The following is a 22,020-nucleotide window of genomic DNA, read 5'->3' as shown; positions in this document are numbered from 1 at the left end:
TTTTTATCTGCTCTCAGGCAGGTGCAATGAATTAATAGCCCAACAATAGCCAGCACTGTTAATATTGGCCAACACTCAATTAGCTCTGCTTTATTCATTGTAAAAAAAAAAAAAAAAAAAAAAAAAAAAAAAAAAAAAAAAAGCTTTATTTATTTAAAGCTTCTTCCTTGATCAGTGATTCCAGGAGGCACAGAGGAGTTTGTGTCAGCAGCAGAGCTGAGGAGCAGCCTGGCTGTGGGAGGTTCCAGAGGGCTCAGGATGCTTTGGGATGACTTAGGCAGCTTTCCTGGAGCAGTGGGAAGAGGGAAATATGGCACTGAGGAGAGAGCTGTTCCATGGGGGCTCCAGACTGGGGGGAAGGAAGTGGGAAAATGGGTTGTTTTGAAGGGGGTGAGCTGCAGAATTAGAGCAAACTGCAGCTCCCTCACCCCACCCCACTGCTTGTTTGGAAATTCGGGTGTCTGGGTGCTCTGGGGGGGCAGCACACCCTGGGGGAAGGCTCATCACAAAATATCTTCACCTTCCAAAACCATCCAGGCATTGAATCCCAAAGGAATTACTCCCCTGAGCACAGTTTTACCCCTCAGAAGTGCAACAGGATCCCTAAAATTCCTGATCTGGCTTCTGAGGCTGCTTTTCCCAAGTGCTCCCTTCACCAGGAGACCCCCCCAAAACTGCAAGAAGCATCTCCTATTATGTGATTTTCTAACCAGGGCTGAAAAATAACCAGGCAGAGAGAGAGAGAGAGAGAGACACTTGGTGAATGTTAAGGCTCAGCACCGTGGGCTGCTGGTCCCACACAAACACCCCCAGGTTTCAGTTTAACCATTCCATGGAAATGTTACCCCAGGGTTTGCTCTCAGCGTGGCATTTCAGAGCGCCGCAAAAAATGCAAGTTGAAGTCCCCATCCCTGGCTGCTGTATATCAGCAAATCCCCATTTCCATAAGGAGAGCCACACAGATTTACACCCAGGCCCTGGCAGGCTGCATTTCTTCCAGGCATTCATGAATTTAAATTTCCAAAGTGCTTTATGGGTTTGGTTTTCCTCCGTTTCATTGCCCACCCCCCACTCTCTGCTGGTCCATTCCAGCAGGAAAAGACCTCCCACACCCAGCCTGAAACAAAAAGAGGCATTTATGGATAAAAGCACTGCATCAACACTTGTCAGGAGAGATAAACAAGCTCAGCCCTGCTCCATCATAGGCAGGGCTGGAGTTATAGGAGGAGAGGGAGAGAAAAGAAAGTTTATCATATAAAACAAGCCTGGCCTAAATTATTTGTGCCATTTCTGCTCCAACAGATGGGTCTGGGACAGGATCTCAATGGGGTCAGGGATCTCTGGTTTGGGCCAGGCTGAGCAAACTGTGGATGTCCAGCCTGCCTGGAAAGATGGATGTGCTGGGGTGTTCTGCAGCCCCCCGGGCACTGCTGGGTTTCTTTTCCTGGTGTTTTTCTGCTGATCCAGCCCTGGGAGCAGCGTTGTTAATCCAGGCTGGTCGTGGTGCCTTGTCCTTGTGGGGCTGGGGACAGGGCCAGCCCAGCTGGGGACACCACAGCCCTGGCCAGGCTGGGGCAGGGACAGCTCCTCACCCCCTCCAGGGCTGGCCTCTGATTTATGCTGGAAACTTCAGCCTGAATGGGTTTTTTTTGAGTTTTTCTTTAAGGGGAGGGAATGAGGGGATCGTGAAGTTGGACACGGAAGAAGAGGGAGCAGAGAGATGTGGGGTGCAGAGATCTTGCTGGAAGGGTGTGGGGCAAGGATAATGCACCAAATCTTTTGGTTTGGTGGGCTGTTGGGTTGTTTTATTAAAATATTCTGATTTTTAGGCACTTTGTTACCTATTTGTCTTTCTCACCTTTATCCACCTCCTTTGTGGGGTGACCTCAGGACTTCCTGGCTTTTTGGTGTCCCCGTGCCTGAGATTTGTGGCAGGATTTTGTGCTTACATTTTTTTCTGGGGTCTGAACAGGCTGCAGGCAGGTTGAGGAGAGCGAGAACTACAAAAATGTTCATTGCTTGCCCTTCCAAGAGAGTCAGTTCTCTATAAATTGATTTATTGTTGGTGTTTCCTAACTAAAGGAGTAGCCAAGTCCTCAATCCCGAGCCGTTGGCCACAAAACGAGCTCTGGGGCTTTTCTTGGCCTTGCTGGGATGTGGTCAAATCCCTGTTGCCTTAAACTGCTGTGAAAATTGCAATTAGCCACACACGCTGGTGTCACCCTCATTTGCATATGGGATCAGTGGATTGAGGAGGAAATCTGGGCTAACCTCAACTTTTTGCCATCTTTGATTCTTTATGGCTCCATCAATAGATCTTTTACTGCCCACTCGTTGCTTCAGTGCCAATTAAAGATCCTCCACTGGTGTTTCTCTGTGGAGATCCATGGATTTGGGCTGATTTACAGCCCCTGACAGGATCACTCCACTGGAGGTGGAAGGAGCCTCAAAGGACTAAAATAATAAAAATAAAAATAATAATTAAAAAAAAAAAAAAAAAAAAAACAGAAGAGAGAAAAATGAGATGGCCCAGCTAATTGAACATGTGCAGGAATGAATTTATCTCCCTCCATTTCTCTCTCATCGACCCTGAGTTAGGAAGTTTCATCTATTTTGGGGTTTTTAAATAGGTTTTAACAGATCCAACTCTAAACATTGATTCTGATAACTTGGAGCAGGCAGGGACTTGGATTGCTCCAAAACCACACGAGGCAGACCCTGGAAATAACAGGGGCAGGATGGGAGAGCAGGGAATTAAGGAAATTGCAGAAAAACTGGGATTCCCACCAACTCAACCCCTGTCATGACAATATCGTGACATAACTACAGCTGTTAATGTCTGGACAGAACCAAAAATGGTATTTTAGAAGTTTATTTTAATTTCTCTTCTTCTTTCAGGGCCCACCTGGACGCCCAGGTCTCCCAGGAGCAGATGGATTGCCAGGACCACCAGGGACAATGCTAATGCTGCCTGTGAGTACGAACAGAACTAAAAAAGGATTTAAATGGGTCAGATTTCTTGGTTTTGCTGTTGTTTAATGCCCCTTCTTGCAGAAATCTCCCATCTCCTTTACCCCAAGGGCATGTTTTCCATGAGATAAAAGAGGGATCTGGATGGTTCCTGTTGTAAATTGACTTTTTGCAAAGTACTGGAGCTCCTTCACTAGTCAAAAGCTCAGGCGGGTTAAAATTTCCAGAAGTGATGGATAATGATAAAAATCATGGAATATCCCAAGGTGGAAGGGGCCCACAAGGATTATTGAGTCCAGCTCCTGGCTCTGCACAGGACAAGCCCAGAAATCCCACCCTGTGCCTGAGAGCGTTGTCCAAACATCTCTTGAATTCTGAATAAGCTGCAGTGTTTCTGACTGGACAGAGAGAGATAAAACCATGAAGAAACAACTGAAGACTCCTCCAAGAGCCAAATTTCCAGGCAGAAGCCTCTGTCCTATACTGAGGAACCTCTAACAGCTCTTCAAAGTGCCAAATTTTCAATCACCTGAACTAATCCGCCTCTTTTAATGACCAGTGGTTCTTTTGTGTTGTTCTCGTCCTCCTCCACAAAGCCAGCAAGTCCCAAATCAGCCTTGGTGGTCCTGGGACACTAAAGAAAAGTCTTTTTTGATGTGAGGCAACCAGCTGCTGGAAATAAGCACTTGGGTGCCAGAGGGAAAGAGTTTTTAGGGAAAAACCTCAGCACATTGTCCAGGCTCCAAAGGGTGAGCCTGGGGAGGTTCCTGGCAGGAGCCTGGGCCAGGAGCTCCACGTGGAGCTTTGCTGGCCACCACAGCACGGTTGTTGGCCACTCCAGGAGGCAGCCATGGGCCTGGGAATTGAATTTCTTCACGTTTCCCTGCCAGGCTCGTGTGGTCACACACCTCAAGCCAGCTGAGGTGAAACAGAGGTGACAGAGCTGTCCAAGGAGTTTCTGCAACCAGGAGTGTCCTCCTTGCAAAACCTCCCAGCTAAGGCAGGAGCAGGCCAAGGGAAGGGCGGGTGGAAGGAAATATTAAACTCCTTCTACTTCAAAGTTGGGGAAATAAAACATTAATATTTGGGGGGATTTTTGAGTGCTGAAGGCTCCTGGCTTGAACAGCAGTGTTTGGACAAAGTGCCACGCTCCAGCAGCTCCGCTTTGTCCGGAGCTGCACAAATAACCTGAGGCAACCCCAGCTGCCCAGAGCCTCCTGGGCAGCAGGCAATGCCAGCCCTGGGAGAGCAGGGAATGCCAGCCCTGGGAGAGCAGGGAATGCCAGCCCTGGGAGAGCAGGGAATGCCAGCCCTGGGAGAGCCCCTGTGGGTGCTGGCCTTGGTGTGTGAGGTCCCCGAGCCCACAATCCCCCTCATTGTTGCCACCCCGAGCTGGCAGCGCGTGGGAAGCGCTCGCTTGGCGGCCCTGATCCAGTGACCCGAGGGCACTGGGGCTACTGGGGTGGGCTGGGGTGGCCTTGGGGCACTCGTGCTGAACGGAGCCGTTGAGGCTCAGGCTGGGGAGGGTGGAGGGACAGAACTGTGACCTGCTTTGTCCACCTTGTTCCCACCAGTTCCGCTTCAGCGGAGGAGGCGACGCTGGCTCCAAAGGACCCATGGTGTCAGCCCAGGAGGCACAAGCCCAGGCTATCCTGCAGCAGGCCAGGGTGAGTGCTGGCAGCTGGGAGTGCCTGGCGTGGCTCTCTGCAGGTGCCTGCAAAAGCAGAATGAACCCCTCACATCTCTGCACGCTCGTCCCCAGTGCTGGTGGTGGAACCTCTCACCTGCCACGGGATTGCACCTGCATGATTTGGGGTTTTTATTAGCAAGGCTCCAGCTGATGGAAAGCTGGTTTTAATTTCCTGCAGACCTCTGGCAGACCAGCTGGCTTCGGTATATTTTTATTTTGAGGGTCCCTATGAGCAGCTGGGGGCTGTGCTCAAAGCATTTTCTTATTTTTGTATGGTTTTGCCCCCAGTAAATCCTGATAATGAAACTTCTGTCACAGATAGAAGCTGTTCCCAGCTCCCAGAATCTCAACAGGCAGATTTGTAATTGAATGTATTTATTTGGGAATACATGGTGACCATCCCTGGAACGTTTCTTTCCTCGGCTGACCTTATTGATTGATGTCCAAATCATCCCAGGCTCTCTGGTGAAACAAGACTGGCACATTCCCAGCACAACTCCAGCTCCCTGCCTGGATGGACACCTCAGTGGGAAAGGCTTTGCACCCGTCTGTTCAAAATAAAACTTCACTTTAAGCCAGTGGAGCTCTGAAATTGCTCTGCCCTGGGTGCTCGTGGGAGCTTTCCTGAGCGCTGACCTTAAAAACCGGAGATGCAGAAGGAGCTGGGGGAACCCCAAAATTCCCAAACTGCTCTGTTTGCCCCCAAGGCACCAAATTCTGCTGCAAGCACACCCTTGCCATGAAGGAGAAAACTTTTTTGGGTGGCAATTCCCAAAGGGACGCAGCTTTGGGGCTGTTTTATCTGGGGACAGCTCCAGAGCCCACATCTGGCTGCAGCTGGGATGTGTGGTTGGAGCTGCTTTGTCACTCTGAGCCGTTTGCAGATTTTAGGGTTTTTTGGGGGCTAAAATAAGCTAAAAACTCAATTTATTTCACCTTTAGGTGGGATAAAATCCATTGGGATCTCCCCCCCCATGGGTGGCATCTGCCCCTGGTGGGTTTTTAATGAGGTGTTTGCTTAGCTGGGAATTTTCTGCTTTCCATCCTTTTCCAAAGGGGTTGGATTTTTTACAGATTCAGGCAGAGTCCTGATCCTCCCAGCCACTGCATTTTCCTGTCCATTAACCTTGTGCTGCCAATAATATCCTGGATTATGTTCCTGGTGTTACCTTGTCAGTCTTAATTTCCAGCCTGCCCAGCGTTTTTCCATCAGCATTTTATTTTCCTGGGAAATAGAGGGTTTGACCTGATAAACGTTTCATGACAGGCTTTCTCCAACTCTCTGCTTTTGTTCTTTTTTTCTCTCCTGCCTGCTGAAAATTGTGATTTACCAAAAAATAAATAACCTCCCTCCCATCATTCAAAGTCCCTTTTTATTTAAATTTCCAGGTTTGGGGAAAAAAAAATGTAAAGCCCAAATAAATCCTGGGTAACTTTTGGACTATGAATGAAAAGTTGAATATTTCTAGAAAGGACAAAAATCGATTTTTTGTAAACTTCAACATTTTGGCTGAAAACCACGATGCAGAAAGGGAAATAAATGTCATTTTTGTGAGGAACTACAGGATTGGAAAACAGGGTCCTGCAGCAAGCATAACCTTTTCCTTTTCTGCGTTTGTTTTTCTCGTTATCACTGCTGTTAATTGCATTATTAGGTTGATTTATCCCCTTAAAATTTGGCTTTCATTAGGCACTGAATGCTGTTGCAGCCAGCAGTGGCTCACAGCATCTCCCTTTTAATGGGGTGTTGTAAAAAGATGCCACAGAACCCAGCATTTGTGCAATATTTCTGCCATTCCGAGCGCAGTCACTGGGTAGATTTTAATTACTGGAGTACACAGATAATTACAACTCTTTGGAAGTGTTGGATTGTCACGAGGGAACAAATTGTCTGAGGGATGTTTTAAAGCATGGCCCAGCTCCATTTCCCACCATGGAAATTACTGGGTTGATGCGTGGTTAACACGACTCCTTAATTACAGAGCTAAAAGCCCCCTGTGTTCAGTTTGAATTGGAGTTCAGTTTGGAGGATGTTAACAAAAAAAAAAAAAAAAGGGAAAAATTCCTCTAAAATGGAACCACCGGGACAATAAAGAAAAAATTCTCTTGAATTGAAGTGGGGCCATAAATATTTATGTTGTCTCAGCAGATTCATGGACAGTCCAGGGGCTTTCATAGAATAGCAGAATGGTTTGGTTGGGAGGGAGCTTAAAGCCCATCTCATTCCAAGCACTTCCATGGGCAGGGACACCTTCCATGATCCCAGGTGGCTCCAAGTGTCCCAGCCCGGCCTTGGACACTTCCAGGGATGGGGCAGCCACAGCGAATCTGGGCAAGGAGAAGCTGTTTGCCCGTTGTGGGTGGGACAGCATCTGGAATTCCCAGGGGGCATGGATGTTGCTCCGAGGGTTTGTGGGTGTGGAGAGAACGGTGGCTGGTGGCTCGGTGGTGGCTTTGTCACAAGCTGAGCCGTGTTTGTGCTTCTGTTGCAGCTGGCACTGAGGGGACCAGCGGGACCCATGGGCCTGACGGGGCGGCCGGGCCCGATGGTGAGTGCTGGAACTGGGGGATGGAATTGGGGAGTGATGGAACTGGAGGGGATGGAATTGGGGGATGGAAATGGTGGGATGGAATTGGGGAGATGGAAATGGTGGGATGGAATTGGAGGATGGAAATGGTGGGATGGAATTGGGGAGATGGAAATGGTGGGATGGAATTGGGGGATGGAATTGGGTGGATGGAGTTGGGGAGATGGAAATGGTGGGATGGAATTGGGGAGATGGAAATGGTGGGATGGAATTGGGGAGATGGAAATGGTGGGATGGAATTGGGGGATGGAATTGGGTGGATGGAAATGGTGGGATGGAATTGGAGGATGGAAATGGGGGGATGGAATTGGGGGATGGAAATGGAGGATGGAAATGGTGGGATGGAATTGGGGAGATGGAAAAGGTGGGATGGAATTGGAGGATGGAAATGGTGGGATGGAATTGGGGGATGGAATTGGGTGGATGGAATTGGGGGAATGGAAATGGTGGGATGGAATTGGGGGATGGAATTGGGTGGATGGAATTGGGGAGATGGAAATGGTGGGATGGAATTGGGGAGATGGAACTGGGGGATAGAAATGGTGGAATGGAATTGGGGAGTGATGGAATCAGAGAGGATGGGACTGGTGGGATGGAACTGGGGGGATGGAATTGGGGAGATGGAAATGGTGGGATGGAACTGGTGTGTGATGGAATTGGGGAGGATGGAGCTGGGGAGTGCTGGAACTAGGAGGGGTGGAGATGGGGAATGATGGAGCTGGTGAGGATGGAGCCAACCCAGCTGCTCCAGCTTGTTGTGGGCTCTCAATCCATGAATGGCTTTTCCTTAATGTGGAATCTTCTTCTCTGGCTTTCTTGAGGAAAAATATAATAAATCCTCTTCTCTGTCCAAAGGGACCCCCGGGCAGTGGAGGACTGAAGGGGGAAGCTGGAGAAATGGGACCTCAGGTGAGTGTGGAACTGGGGGAGCTGGAGAAATGAAGGGTGGAGCAGCCAGTCCTGCCTGAGAGGCTGTTGGGAAGCAGGGATTCAGTCACCCCGTGCCAGCTGGGAGCAGGAAGCTGTGGGAACATGTGTTTGGCATGGAAATGTCCCTCCAATGTCTGAATGCAGGCTCTGGACATGGTTTTAAGGCAGCAGTGTAAAACTCTGCAGCTCCCTTCCTGGAAAAACACCCACAGAGGAGTCCTGGACATAAAAGAAAATTTGAAGTGTGGAGAATTCACTAATGCTCGGGATATTGTTCTTCCAAGCCTTAAATCCTGCATTAAGGGAACGTTCCCATTTTCTGATGGCAAGGGAAGTGATTTATGGGATGCATCTCCACCACATGCTTGCAAAAGCTTCCCCACAGACAAACACCTACAATTCCTGCCTGGAGATGCTCAGCCCTGACCCTTCCCCAGGTGTTTGGAACCACGAGCTCTGCTCCAGGGATCAATTTTGAAGCCCTGGTGGCCCTGAGAGCCCCAGCAGTGCCTGATGTGGGCACTGATCACTGCGTCTGCTCCTGGTCCCTTGAGGTGACATTTCTTCCTCTCTCCTTGATTCCCTGCAGGGTCCACGAGGCATCCAAGGTCCTCCCGGTCCTGCAGGAAAGCCAGGCCGCAGGGTGAGTGTCCTGGCAGCTGTGCTGAGCAGGCAGGAGCTGCAATTCCTGCTAGAAACTGCTCCTGCTGCCAAACAATCCCTCTGCACCGAGGGCGTTGCACAAGAGCCGGCTGGAGGCCAGGCTGGGCTCGGCCAGGCCCTCTCGGCCATCAGGAGGACACAAACCAGGATGGGAGTTAAATTCTGGGAGGCTACAAATCGGGATGGGAGTTAAATTCTGGGAGGCTACAAATCGGGATGGGAGTTAAATTCTGGGAGGGCACAAGGATGGGAGTTAAAATCTGAGAGGACACCAGGATAGGAGTTAAAATCTCAGAGGACAGAAGGATGGGAGTTGAAATTTGGGAGGACAGAAACAAGGATGGGAGTTAAAATTTGGGATGACAGAAACAAGGATAGGAGTTAAAATTTGGGAGGACACAAAGATGGGAGTTAAAATTTGGGAGGATACAAATCAGGATGAGAGTTAAAAACTGGGAGGATACAAACCAGGATGGGAGTTAAAATCTGGGAGGACAGAAACAAGGATGGGAGTTAAAATTTGGGACACAAATGAGAATGGGAGTTGAAATCAATGAGGAGGAGAGTTAAAATTTGGGAGGACGAAAATGAAGATGGGAGTTGAAAACTAAGAGGAGACAAACAAGAATAGGAGTTGAAATTTGGGAGGACAAAAGGATGGGAGTTAAAAAGTGGGAGGACAGAAATGAGGAGGAGAATTAAAATCTGGGAGGACACAAAGAAGGATGGGAGTTAAAATCTGAACAGTATGGGGGGAATTCAAGGCTGCACATCCCACTCTTTTATCCCGGGTGTTTGGGCTCCCTGGTGTTGGGGTTGTAGCTGCACAAATGCTTTGAACTGGCTTGGAGTCCCCACTTCTGGCAGTGTGTGAGGAGAATCCAGTCCCAAAATGGATCAGGTGTAAATCCTGCTCTGTTTCCATCCCTAATTCTGATTTTTATTGCACACCACCCTCTGGCTCACCATGACTCAACTTGCCAGAGGAAGGAAGGAGCAAGTCTTGTGTGTGACCCACTTCTGCCTTCCTGGAAACAGAAACTCTCATTCCAATTTGCAGCCATCATCATTAGCATCTCTTAAAATGTGCTGGGAGATCATTTTTTCACATAAAAAACAACAACCATGGCCCATGTAGTGAAGTGGCTTCACTGCCATTCATCTCCCACCTCTCACTGGCCCCAGGATGTGGCTTCAAACACAGAGCAGAGATTTTTCCCTCGCCAAGAGAAGCTGCCTGACTTAAATAAACCCTCTCTCTGGCCTAACTAAACCCTGTCTCAGCCCCAGTTGTCCCTGGGGCCCCTGTGTTTCCCTTTGGATTTGACTTTGGTGCTCTCTGTTGCAGGGACGAGCTGGCAGTGACGGCGCCCGGGGAATGCCAGGCCAGACAGGACCAAAGGTAGCGCCACGTTTTCATGGATTTTGGGAATCTGCACCTTCTCTTTAGCAGGAATGAGCTGAGGCAGCCATGGAGAAGGAGCCCAGCGTGCTTGGAGGAGGTTGTGAGGTGGTCCAGAGGCTCCTGTGAAGCCATGGAAGTTAAGAGAGGGTTTAAGGAGTTAAATACACTCCTGGAAGGCAGAATAGCAATTTTCCCTTTTCTTTTCCTGTTTTTTTTTTTTTTTTTAATGCCACTTTTTTTAACTGCTGGATGAAATATGCTGCAGTTGTAGAACAAATACTTTAGAATCCCAATTACAAAAAACAAACACGAACGAGTGGCTGGAAAGCCTCTAGAGCAGAACCACCAAAAAACCACCTCTTAACCAGGTGAGGCAGTGGAGGCATGGTGAGGAATTTTAATCCCCCATCTTATTTTTTTTTACTGGAGACAAAAATCCCTTCATTCTGCTGCGATCTGCTGGAATTACCAAGCAGGAAAGAAGCTGGAAATGGAACGAAGGGAGAGTTTGCCCAGAGAATGGTGCCTTGGAATATTTAAGCACTTTATTGTGGAGATATTTAAGGCTGCAGGAGATGCAGGGGTTTGAGACAGAGATGGGAGAGCAGAAATCATTTACCCAGCAAAGGGCTGTGATGAGGCTGTGCCCTCAGGGAGGGGATGCAAAACCAGCAGTGCTGGGAAGGAGGAAGGAATGCACTGCGTGAGAAACTCCTTCACTCTCTGGTGAACGTGTAAAAAGTTTAGTAAAGGACAATAGGAGACAAGGAGCAAAGGTTTTTACAGCTGGGTGCAACTTGGCACTCAGCTAAGACTGTTATCTTCGGGGATACCCCTTAAATACCTTTTCCTTCCATATTCATAGACCCTTTTGCATAGTAAGCTTTTTCCTCTAAGCCAGTTTACACATTCCAAGAATTGTTTAACATGGCTGCTCCTTGGATCTGCCTTTTTAGAGCGAGCTATTCCTCGGTTGTGGTTTTAGCTTTTTTTTATCATTATCTTTAGTTTGGGCCTTGGTGCACACTGCCTTCAGAGGGTGAGTGCTGATGGTTGGCAGATCTGTACAGGTGTCTGTTGCCCTGATTTTTTGAAGTGTTAAGTTTTCTTTTATAGTTCTTTTGAAAGTTTTAAAGTTCTCATGAAGCTTCTGATAATGTTCATATATTTGAGAGTCAGAGTTCCCACACAATTTCATGTATAAATAGAATAGTTTACATATTTCTCTGTGGGTGGAGAGAAATGATGAATTAATCTTTAGACCGGTGTGGTTGGAGAGGTGATAATTCCATCCTCTAATCCACGGTCACCTTTAGAATTCTATAAATACCAGATGTTTGAATAAAACTGGCTCTTTTTCTCTTTTAAACCTACCAAACTTCTGTGTACTCATTTCATGTCCAATAACAACAGGTGTCCTCATCCTGTGTTCAGTGGATGTTTACCCCATCCCAGCAGGCATTTTAACACAAGCAGCTATTTCACTAAGCTTAATTAACAACAGAAATACAAACCACATCCTTAGAACAAAGTTACTTTAACACCACACACACAAAATCCATTTTAATATCTCCGAAAAGCCAATATTTTAATGTGTGCCTCTAACAACTGTGAGCTCAGGCAGGGAGATGCTCTAGGAGCTGCCAGAAGGAGAGGGCTGGAGGTTAAACCCTGCTGCTCGACTCACTGAGTGATGAAGGAGCTGTGAAAGGGAGGAGCTGGGGCTCTCTCAGTGATTCACATGTGAAAACACACGAGGTTCACCCTTCACGGGGAAAAAAGGGGCTTTTCTCTCTCCTGGGTGTTGCTCCTTGCCCCTCTCTGGGCATTGGAATCACCCAGGATTTGCAACCCCCTCTGTGTCCTCTCTCTTCTCCGAGGAGCTGAGGCTTTTAGGGAACGACTCCTTCCTGTCCTGGTGTCCTTAAGACAACATCCAGAATTTATTTATCTCTGTTTCTTTCCTTGGAGGGTTACAAAGGATGGATGGGGTGGTGGGAGAGCTCACCTGTTGGCAGGTGTGGGGTTACCACACTTTGCCCGTTGCAGTCATCAATTCCATGGAATTAAAATGAAATGGATTAGGAGAACCTGCCTAGAAGGGAGATGAAAAGATCACCCAGAGAAACTCTGAAATCCACATGGAAAAGCATTTCAACTGGGGGAAGAGGGAAGAGTTTGCCAAATGACAATGTGGTAGTTTTTACATGAGATAATAAGAACTTTTACCCTAATTTTTTGCTAATTTTCATTACTCTCTCTTTTAGTTACTGTTAATAAATTTCTCTTGAAACCCTTTTAAAGTTTTAAAGCTACTTTACCTTCCTCCTAATCCTAACCTCACAACAAAAAATTAAATACACTATTAATTAACCAACACTAAAACCCACCACGCTCATTAATACACCATCCAAAAAATCTCAGCATTAACAAAATCTCAGCATTAGCAAAATCTCAAATTAAGAAACCAAAACCAATACAGACTTGGAGTGACTTTTTTTTTCCCCCCTTGTTTTAATCCATAACTTTGAGATCATCCCTGGTCTGATGGAAAGTGAAATGCCTGAGGGAGAAAATCGATCCCTCCTTGACACAGAAAGGAAACACACAGGAAGGGCGCTCAAATAGAGCTGGAAATGTGTTTTAAACTGGTTTTGCTTTCAGGGTGACCGAGGCTTTGATGGCTTGGCTGGTTTGCCTGGTGAGAAGGGAAACAGAGTAAGTGTTCTTCCACTTCTGCCTGGGATGAAACCTTGGGAGGAGGAGGAGGCTGGGAGGGACTGGGATGAGGCACAGCAGAGGATGAGTGTCCCTAAGAGCCTGTGGGATGTCACAGCACCCTCACATCCCAGGGAGCTGCAAAATCCCTCTGCAAAGTCCTTCTGGGGCTGCTCCAGATTGGGATGGGGAGGAAAAAATTACCTTAACACAATGCAGCCTAAAAAAAATCATAGCAAGAGGCAAAAGCTGCTGTTGGACGGGGTGGGAATTGCTTGAAATGACAATGGGTTCAAAGTCTTTGCTTTATAATTTAAAAATGGGGGGGGGGTAAGGGGAAAAAAATGGGGGAATGTAGTTATTTTGGCAGGCTGGGTGTCCCTCCCCTCCCTGGAGCAGAGAGAGAGGCAGCTCTGAGGGCACAGGGACCTCCAGCACAGACAGAAAAATCAAATCCACGCCTTGGTTCCTCAGCATTCCCTGGTGGTTTCCATTGCCAGAGTGTTTGCACCTTCTCTGACGCGTTCTCTGCCCTTTCTTTGCAGGGTGAGCCAGGCCCCCACGGCCCCCCAGGGGCTCCTGGAGAGGATGGGGAGAGGGTAAGTCTGCCTGGGGATTGGGAATTCCTAAGGAACCCCTGGAAACAAGAAGCAGATGCAGCATCAGGCAGGGACATGGCAGGAGCTCCCAGCCCTTGAGCCTTCCCTGGGAGGGAAGCAAGGCAAGGAGATGGGAGTTGAAGAGGAAAGAAGAATTTGGCTTTAAATTTGGCTATAATTTTGGCTTTTTTTTTTTTTTTTTTTTTTTTTTTTTTTTTTTTTTTTAATTTTGGCTTAAAGATCTGGTCAGGAAATTCAGGTTTTGTTAAAAGAAAACAGAAAACGGCACAGAGAGTAAATTATTGCTCATGGTGAGCAAAGGACCGCTTCTGATTTTCTGAAATCCAGAGGATTGCAGGAAGATTTGGGGGGCAGAAATTCCAGGCAGAGGCAGGAATCAAAGACTGAATTGTTCACTTCTCCTTCAGTCAATAACAGATGGTGTTTAGCAAAGCCCAGACTAAGTGATCCCAGCTCTGGTTTAAGGGGAGAGCTTAAAAATGCTGGTGTGGTTCAACCTGAGGAGCCAGCGTGGATTTCCCAGGCTCCAATCCCCTCCCACAGTGTTTTCTTCCCACTTTGGGCTCTCGGTGTCCCCGCACAGCTCAGATAATCACACCTCCCTCGCCACAGCCCGGCAGGGTTAATTCATTGTGGCTGTAAAGTGCTCTGGGGGTGAGCAGAGCAAAGCTGGAGGGGGAATGTGGGAACCCAGCACATCCCTCTGGCTGCCCTGGCTGGCTCCAGACCCTGGCAGGGGGCTCAGGGACCTTGGCACGAAGTCAAAAACACCTGTGGCTTTGATTTTAACCTGTGGAAAAAATTTTTGTCACCATTGAGGCAGGATGGGAGCAGAGACTCCAATTCAGAAGATGAGAAGAGAACTGATTTATTTCAAATACATCGCTCTTTTTATAGAGAGCATCGTGCAGACCAATTTCATTGGTCTTAAAGTAAAAAACATCTCACACCATTGCTGCGCTGTGAATGATGCACGGTGGCAGAACGTATCTATAAACAATATGAACAACAAGAGAGATAGTGAATTATTTACATTCCTTTCCAACTCTTTCCCAGGTCCAGCCTGGTAGAAATCTCTCCTTTTCTCTCTGACTGAACTGAGAATATCCACAAACTGCCGACTTTGTGTGAGGAATTACAAGGCACAAGGGTTTGAGCAGTGTGGCAGTTGAGTTAACACAGGGTGGAAAAGTAGAATTTTGGGGTTTTTAGAATGGGGTTCAAGGGGACAAGATGGAGGGATTTGGGCGTGTCCTGACCTTCTTCTCCTTCTCCTTGCCCTCCATGTCTCGCTGTGCTGGTGACACTTTTCTGTTGGTTTAAGGCACAGACACACTGTCCAACACCAATGACAGACATTGGCACGTTATTGTAACCACGGCACACGGAGTTTCTGGTATAAAATGTGAACACTGCCCTGAGGGCAGACAGAATGCCATGGCCGAGCTGCTGGACAGAGCTCAGCAGGGCAGAGAGAGAATGTTCTAGAGAAGGGGAAATAAACACCCTTGAGAAGCCGACCCTGCACATTCAGACTCCTTCTCTGGCTGCATGGGCTGGGAAATGAGGACTTTTACACTCTCGGGGTCACCTCAACACCAGGACCCCGCGAGGGGAAGGAGGAGAGTCAGATCTTGAATCCCAAAGGGAAAAGGAAACAATTCCAGGAGGGCAGGACTGGGAGCAGAGCATGGAGGGATCAGCACGGGAGGAAGGTTGTTGGGCTTGCTTTCCTAAAGGGGAGTCTCAGGTTTGGGGTGATTTAAAAGCACCATTTGATGATTTTGGGGTTTTATTCCAGCAGGGAATCTGAATTCTGAATTCTGGTTTATCTGAGGCTAAATCACATTCCCACCCTGCCTTGCCATTCAGTTTGGTGTTAAATCTTGTGGTTGTTGTCTCACCTGCCCTGAGTTGTGTCTACAACCCCTTGTCTGGTGGCAAAATCCATCTCTCTGAATATCAGCAGGAATTCTGAAGTATCCTCAGGCCTTTCTAGTCCCTGGTAAACTCCATTTTAGTCCTCAGGCTTCCAAGGTCTTCCTTAGGCACGGAAACCCTGCCATTCCTCCAGAGAAACTGCTTTTCTGTGTGAATATTATTACAAAAGGACAAAACCCCTGTGAGGTGGCTGAATTAAAACTGATTTTTTTCTGTCTCTTGCTGCTTCTCTCCGTGCCTCTGCTGCTGCCCAGGGAGATGATGGAGAAGTTGGACCCAGAGGTCTCCCTGGAGAACCTGTGAGTATCCCCTTCCCCTTTCCCCAAGCATTGCTTGGGGCATGGATTTGGGATAGAAAAGGCGTTTTTAGGGCTCTTGTGGGGCAGCTTTGCCCTGAGATCCTGCAGGGATTGAACTCAGCTTGAAGCTCCACGTGAACAATTTGAGAGTGGCTTTGCTGGAACAACTCTGCTTTGCTTATTTTCGTTAATAATTTTCACTTATTTTCACTCCCACAAAGGTGGGAGTTCTTTTGTTTGTTTGTTTGATTGGGTTTTTTGTTTTTTTGGTTTTTTATGATGAAGAAAAAATCTCATTGATTGCTCAGAAAAAAAATCATAACAGTAAATGTAAAACTTAGATTGATGTAATTTTTTCCTGCCTGTATCCTTCTCTCTGGTTTGGGATTGAGGTAATCAGGCTGGGGTAGAAATTAGGTGTGGTAAATAGATATAAAATACAGTTTTTGTGAGTGTTCATAGCAAATTCCAGTGAGAAAAGGGTTTTTTTTTTATCTCAGGGCAATGGCTTCTTCACCACACAGCTCCCACACACTTTATCAGTGACTCCCGATAAACCTCAGATGAAATCCTGCCAGGATTGAGCTCCAGGCTTTTCTGTCAGTCAGACTTTTCTGTCTGACTTCAGTGAGGCCAATATCCTGCTCCCAGTGCACAAAACTTCCAAAATCTGCACTTTGTCAATGCTTGGAGCCCACGTGCTGTGGAGCAGCTGGAGGAGGAGCTGGCAGTTCCTGTAGTCAGGAAGGATCTCAAGGAGGAGATCTCAGTGGGCTTGGACAAATTCTTTGGACCAAGCCAAAGAAATGCTTTCAGGGAGAATCCCACTAAAAAAACAAACAGACAGGCTGTCAATGAAATACTCTGAAAAGGCATTTTCCCCCTAATTCTGAGTATTTCTCACTTTATGGGCAATGCAAACTGCTCGTGCTGGCTGTAGATTTCTGAGTGGTGCAGTTGTTGGCTGCTGATTTCATCCTGAATGCATTTCCTTTGTTATGAAAAGAACATCCTCTATAATTTCTTTCAAAATCCCTGATTTTGTTGTGCTAAGGCCCAGCGTGGTGGCCTGAGATTAATTGATGGGAATTGCTGGACACGGTTCATGGGAGAGAGGGAAGGGTTGGCATTTACAGACTCGCTGGAACTAAATTATAGACAAGATGTCTGATTAACTTCTGGGAAAGATTAATCAACTCAGCTATCTCCTTAGCACATGTCCAAGCAATAACTTCTGGCTTATTAACTTCTTAAAAGCATTTATGTGCTCAGGTAACACGGCAACAAAAGAGGAGCTTAAATGAGAGGAACACATGCAGGGAAATTTATTTTTATTTCAACAGCACAAGTAAAATCTCTGGAATGGCCAGGATAAAGGATTCAGCTGCATTCCAGGGAATTTTGCTGTAAATATACCCACCCTAAAGCTGGGGGTTTGTCCTCTCTGCCCTCAGCCAAAAGGTCATTCCAAATGGGGCTGAAACCAGTGGTGGGGCTTCAAAATGGGTTTCCCTTCATCCTGCTCCATTTCCTTCCAGTTGCCCTCACCAGTGGAGGTTCTGCTCTGGATTCATGCAGGGCTTTAGCCCAGGAGGTCTCCAGGGGCTGGGATAGACCCTTGGATTCATCCAGTTTTTGCTGGAAACTGCAATTTTATTTTTTTTTTTCAGGTTCTGAATCCCCACGACCTCCAAGACAAGACATTTCATTGATGTTTCCTATTCCACCCTGTAACATTTAATTTTAATTCCTCAGCCCTCTCTGCATCATAAAAAGGAGGCTGTGGAATATTTGGGCAGACAGATAAAACTGCCCATCAATCAAGAACAATTTTCTTTCCTCCATGGCAGGGAAGGAGCTCCATCCATACAAATTCCAGAGTTCCCCTCTTTTCAGGAAGGGGCTGTGATTAAAAGCTGAGCTCTCAGTGAGTGCTCACAGACTCCATCTCTTTCCTTCTACTCCAACTCCCCCTGAAGGCTCCAGGAGGGGCTGGGCTGGGATTTCCCAAAATTCCCTTGGCAGGAATTCCAGTTGTCCTGCCGTGTTTTCCTTGTTCCATGCGATGCTCCAATCCCACCACTGTCAGCAATGCCAGGGTAAACCTGGTGAGAAAGGCAGGAATGGAAGGAAAACACCAGGAGAGCAGAACTCCTCATGCTGGAGGACCCAAAGCCTTTTAAAATGTACATTTCTGAAAACCTTTCCCAGCCTTGCTGAGTTGTGTGGATTGTCCGTGATAAAATCTCAATCTGGAGGGATTTTTGGGATGATCCATTGGTGTTATCAGGTCACCCTTCATAACTTCCCAGCTGGAAGGACTTGGCTGCAAAGAGTGTGGGTTCCAGGGTAATCCAGGAGTAGGATTAAATTAATTAAAAACCAAGTTGATTCAAGGGGAATTTGTTCCAATCCAAGGAATAAATGCCTGGATTATTTAGGTTTATAACTGAAGAGTCTGTGCCCACAGGATTTCTCTCCCAGTTTGTAACTCAGGGAAGCTGCTGCAGCACCTGCAAGGTCCTTCCAAATCCTGTGTCCATGTCCAGCCTGATGCTTATCCTCAGATGGGAATTGTAAACCTTTTTTTTTTTCCCACAGGGACCCCGAGGACTGCTGGGCCCCAAGGGACCCCCGGGACCCCCAGGGCCGCCGGTGAGTTCCCTGCTGCCCTCCCCAGAGCCTTCCAGCCAAAAAAACCCCAAACCTCAGCCATTGCAGCAGATCATCCAGCTGCATCATTTGCCACATCTGGGCAATGAAAAGCAGTGGTATCCCAAAAAGAGCTTGAGACAGAGTGAAAATTTAACAGGTTAGAAATCCATTTGGATTTAGGTGAAATGTGCCGCTTTGAGCTTGCTAGCATAAGTAAAATTAAAATATGCTGTTTAGTCTGGTAACTTTGCCACACTAGTAAAACTGCCCCAGCTGAGGAGAAAGAATGCAAATTTCCAAGCTGAAGAAATAAAAAAGACTCCTCAAACCCTGAAACAGACAGGGCAGGGTGACCCAGGAGTTCTGTACTTTCTGACAAAAAACTGGGTACAAGTGTAACTAGCTGCAGGTGTAACGGGAAATCACCAGAATGAATATGCATGAACCCATTGTGAAACTCCATGCATATGTAAATTAGTAAAGGATAATAAAAAAGGAGTCCTCAGGGGCTCATGTCATTTAAAGGGGAACGATCCCCACACGTGCCCAGCGCTGTAATAAACATACCGTCCCTACAAATCTTTATAGGAATTGTGGGGTTTTGATTTTTCATCCGCGTTTCAAGCTCGTGGCTCAGAGTCTGCCTTCTCCCCCATTTTCAGTGGTGTCACGTCCGTGCAGGGCAGATTTGCCCCACCTGAGTAAATATGAATTCCTTGCTCAAGCTGGAAGGGAGGAATGAGAGTTATTAACACAGTGCCTTTGCTATTAACTCCTGCCTCAGGGCTCTGAAGCAGTTCCTTCCTGTTCCAGGCCAGAGCTGAGGCTGGAGCATGTGGGATTTTATTCAGGAGACCTCATCCCTGCAAGTGCTGATGCAGGAGCTCGCCCTAAATCGCTGCTGCTCGCTGCAATCCCAGGCCTTAAAAACCCCAACCCCAAAGCTAAAGGGGTCAGTGTTTGATGGGGAACGTTTTGTGGCCTTTCAGCCCTCCTGGGATGTGAAGACAACTTTGCTGTGAGCTCCTGGTGCTGCTGGGATTTAGTGAGGATTCAGGATTTGCTCCCAAACTGTTGCATCTCCCACGGATGGGATGTTACACCCCACAGGAGAAAAGATTATCCTGGAGAAAATGAGGCTCAGGGAAATCTTATTCTCTACAACTCCCTGGCAGGAGGTTGTGGGGAGGGGGATCAGGCTCTTTTCCCAAGTAACAAGTGACAGGATGAGAGGAAAAGTTGTGCCAGGGAAGAAAATTTCTTCCTGGAAAGAGTTGTCAAGCAGTGCCCAGGGAATGGTGGAGTCACCATCCCTGTGATTCAGATCAATTTTTCAAAATTTAAAAAAATCAAAAAAAATATCAAATTTGAGGAAGTGTCCAAAGCCCACGTGGATGTGGCACCTGGGGATGTGGCTGGGTGGTGAACACAGTGCTGGGGCTGGGTTCATGCTGGATTTGATGATTTTAGAGGTATTTCCCAAGCTGAACAATCCCAAGATTCTGAAATGGTGCCGCGGGGCTTCTCCACATTCCCCTCTCAGTGCAGGTGCTCGGGGAGTGTTTGACTCCAGGTGATTTTTGGTTTGGCACAGCTCTGTCCCCTTTGCCAGCCAGGGATTTTTTCCCTCTTTTCCTTGGCCACTCCATGCCTTGGGATGCAATCCAGCCAGGATTGTGCTGATTGAGCCTCCCAGGCAGGTGAAACCAAAGGGGAAAGCACTGAAATGACTTTAGAAATTCACCTGGATTCATGGAATTGGCTGCTTTACCAAACATCTTTAGGAAATTATTCACTTGCCACGTGGTCCAAAGGACTTCTTGATTTTTTTTTTTTTAATTATTTTTATGGCAATTTCCCTGGTTTTGTGGTGTGAAGTAATGTGATATTTTCTTACTGCTGTGTTTTTTAAATCCTTTCAAAGGGTGTGGCTGGCATGGATGGACAAACAGGTCCCAAAGGGAATGTGGTAAGTCCTCCCTACAAATCTTCACAGATTTTCTATAGGGCAAAATGCAAAATTCTGTTAGATCACATTTGCTAATTACTTTATAGCCTGGTCTAGATTCCTATCAAAGCCCGTGAAAAACACCAGGAACATCTTCCTGCAGCAAATGGATGTTAATTTGTTGTAATTTCTGATGGAATTACACATTATTTCTCCATGAAAGATGAAACATTTTCCTCGAGATGCGTGCTGGGCTAATGAATATCAAAATAGAGGCACTTAACTGAGAGAGAAAAAACCTTTCTGGGATGGGATGGGATGGGATGGGATGGGATGGGATGGATTCCCTGGAGAATAAATGCAGAGTCAGGTGGTGTTAGAGCCTTGCTCAGCTCCTTTGGGCTGAAAATCCTTGGGAAGAAGTCAGTGTGCCTTGAAGTCACTTCCCCCTTCCTTTTCCCAGTGGGAAAAGCTGTTTCCAGGAGCTCTTGGAAGGTCGGAGAGGGTTCAGGGAGCTGTGGGAGGGTGCGGATGCAGCTCAGGGGTATCCAGGCAGTGGGAATACAGGGATACAGCTGGGGACATCCAGGAATTTGTGCTTCCAGCTCCATCTCACCTTTCCCACCTGCCCTTGTCTCCTCACAGGGCCCTCAGGGCGAGCCAGGGCCCCCAGGACAGCAGGGGAACCCAGGGGCTCAGGTAAGAACAAATCTCCTTCTCCACAGCTGGGAAAAAAAAAGGGGGGAAAGTTCAGCACCAGAAAGGGGAGCAGCATTCTGAAAGATTTGGCTTGAGGAAACATTTCCAGTGCAAAAATCTTCCTGCAAACACCCCCAGTGTGGGATCCCCAGCTCTCACCTGGCTGTGGCACAGCCAGAGCAGCTCCAGGACGTCTCTTTGGCCAGGTCACACCTTGTGGCATGTTTAACACCCCACTGTGCACTTCTTGCAGAGCCAGCTGGGCAACGCAGATATCCAGGCTTTTCCCTTGGCTCTCAGGGAATCCTGCTCCTCACAGCATCCCTGTTTCCCTCCTGGGCTGAGCCTGGCTGCCCACAGCCCCTGCAGCTCTCCAGACGCTTTATTGCCCCTCACAAAACATTTTGGGAATGAATGAATGGAGCTGGGGAAATCCCCAGCCCTCACAGGCACTACAATAATGCACAGCCAAGATGATTTGGAAGGATTAACTTGCTCCTTAACGAGCTTAATTTTATTTTTTTTTTTTTTTTTGGCTTTTCACAGGGTCTTCCAGGTCCACAAGGCGCCATCGGTCCCCCAGGAGAGAAAGTGAGTTGAAATTCAGCTCTGGATTCTCCTCCTTCAGCCATGGATTTGCATTTTGCTCCTTCAGCTGCTCCTTTGCCCCATGTGCAACATCTGTTTGCAGCCGTGGCCATGAAAGTCTAATGCCTCTCATTCCAGACAGAGGAGAGATCAAGCCAGCTCAGTTTACCTCTAATTCATCATATTTGCATTCATTTCCCCTCTGAGGAGAAACATTTTGAAGGCAGCCTATGGTAAAACATGAGGAGAGGATTGGAAATTGTCTTTTTCTGTGGGTTTTGGGAGTCTGAGTGGGATGATAATGGG

At 47.4% G+C, this 22,020-nt stretch overlaps 1 protein-coding gene across 2 annotated transcripts in view; it reads left to right on the top strand.

The window, feature by feature from the left end:
* The window catches only part of COL5A1 (collagen type V alpha 1 chain), a 138,320-nt gene that overhangs the window by 72,398 nt on the left and 43,902 nt on the right, over positions 1-22,020 (top strand). For both annotated transcript variants that reach the window (XM_053962434.1, XM_053962433.1), the window contains exons 12-24: positions 2,899-2,973; positions 4,545-4,637; positions 7,153-7,209; positions 8,104-8,157; positions 8,768-8,821; positions 10,190-10,243; positions 12,911-12,964; positions 13,510-13,563; positions 15,780-15,824; positions 18,426-18,479; positions 20,404-20,448; positions 21,073-21,126; positions 21,673-21,717. In XM_053962434.1, the coding sequence (XP_053818409.1) occupies positions 2,899-2,973; positions 4,545-4,637; positions 7,153-7,209; positions 8,104-8,157; positions 8,768-8,821; positions 10,190-10,243; positions 12,911-12,964; positions 13,510-13,563; positions 15,780-15,824; positions 18,426-18,479; positions 20,404-20,448; positions 21,073-21,126; positions 21,673-21,717 (738 nt within the window). The remainder of the gene's footprint in view (positions 1-2,898; positions 2,974-4,544; positions 4,638-7,152; positions 7,210-8,103; positions 8,158-8,767; positions 8,822-10,189; positions 10,244-12,910; positions 12,965-13,509; positions 13,564-15,779; positions 15,825-18,425; positions 18,480-20,403; positions 20,449-21,072; positions 21,127-21,672; positions 21,718-22,020) is intronic.

The sequence above is a fragment of the Vidua chalybeata genome, chromosome 21, assembly GCF_026979565.1.
Source record: "Vidua chalybeata isolate OUT-0048 chromosome 21, bVidCha1 merged haplotype, whole genome shotgun sequence".
Classification (NCBI taxonomy): domain Eukaryota; kingdom Metazoa; phylum Chordata; class Aves; order Passeriformes; family Viduidae; genus Vidua; species Vidua chalybeata.
Note: the sequence above shows the minus strand (reverse complement) of the source record. Positions and strands in the feature narration are given on the sequence as shown.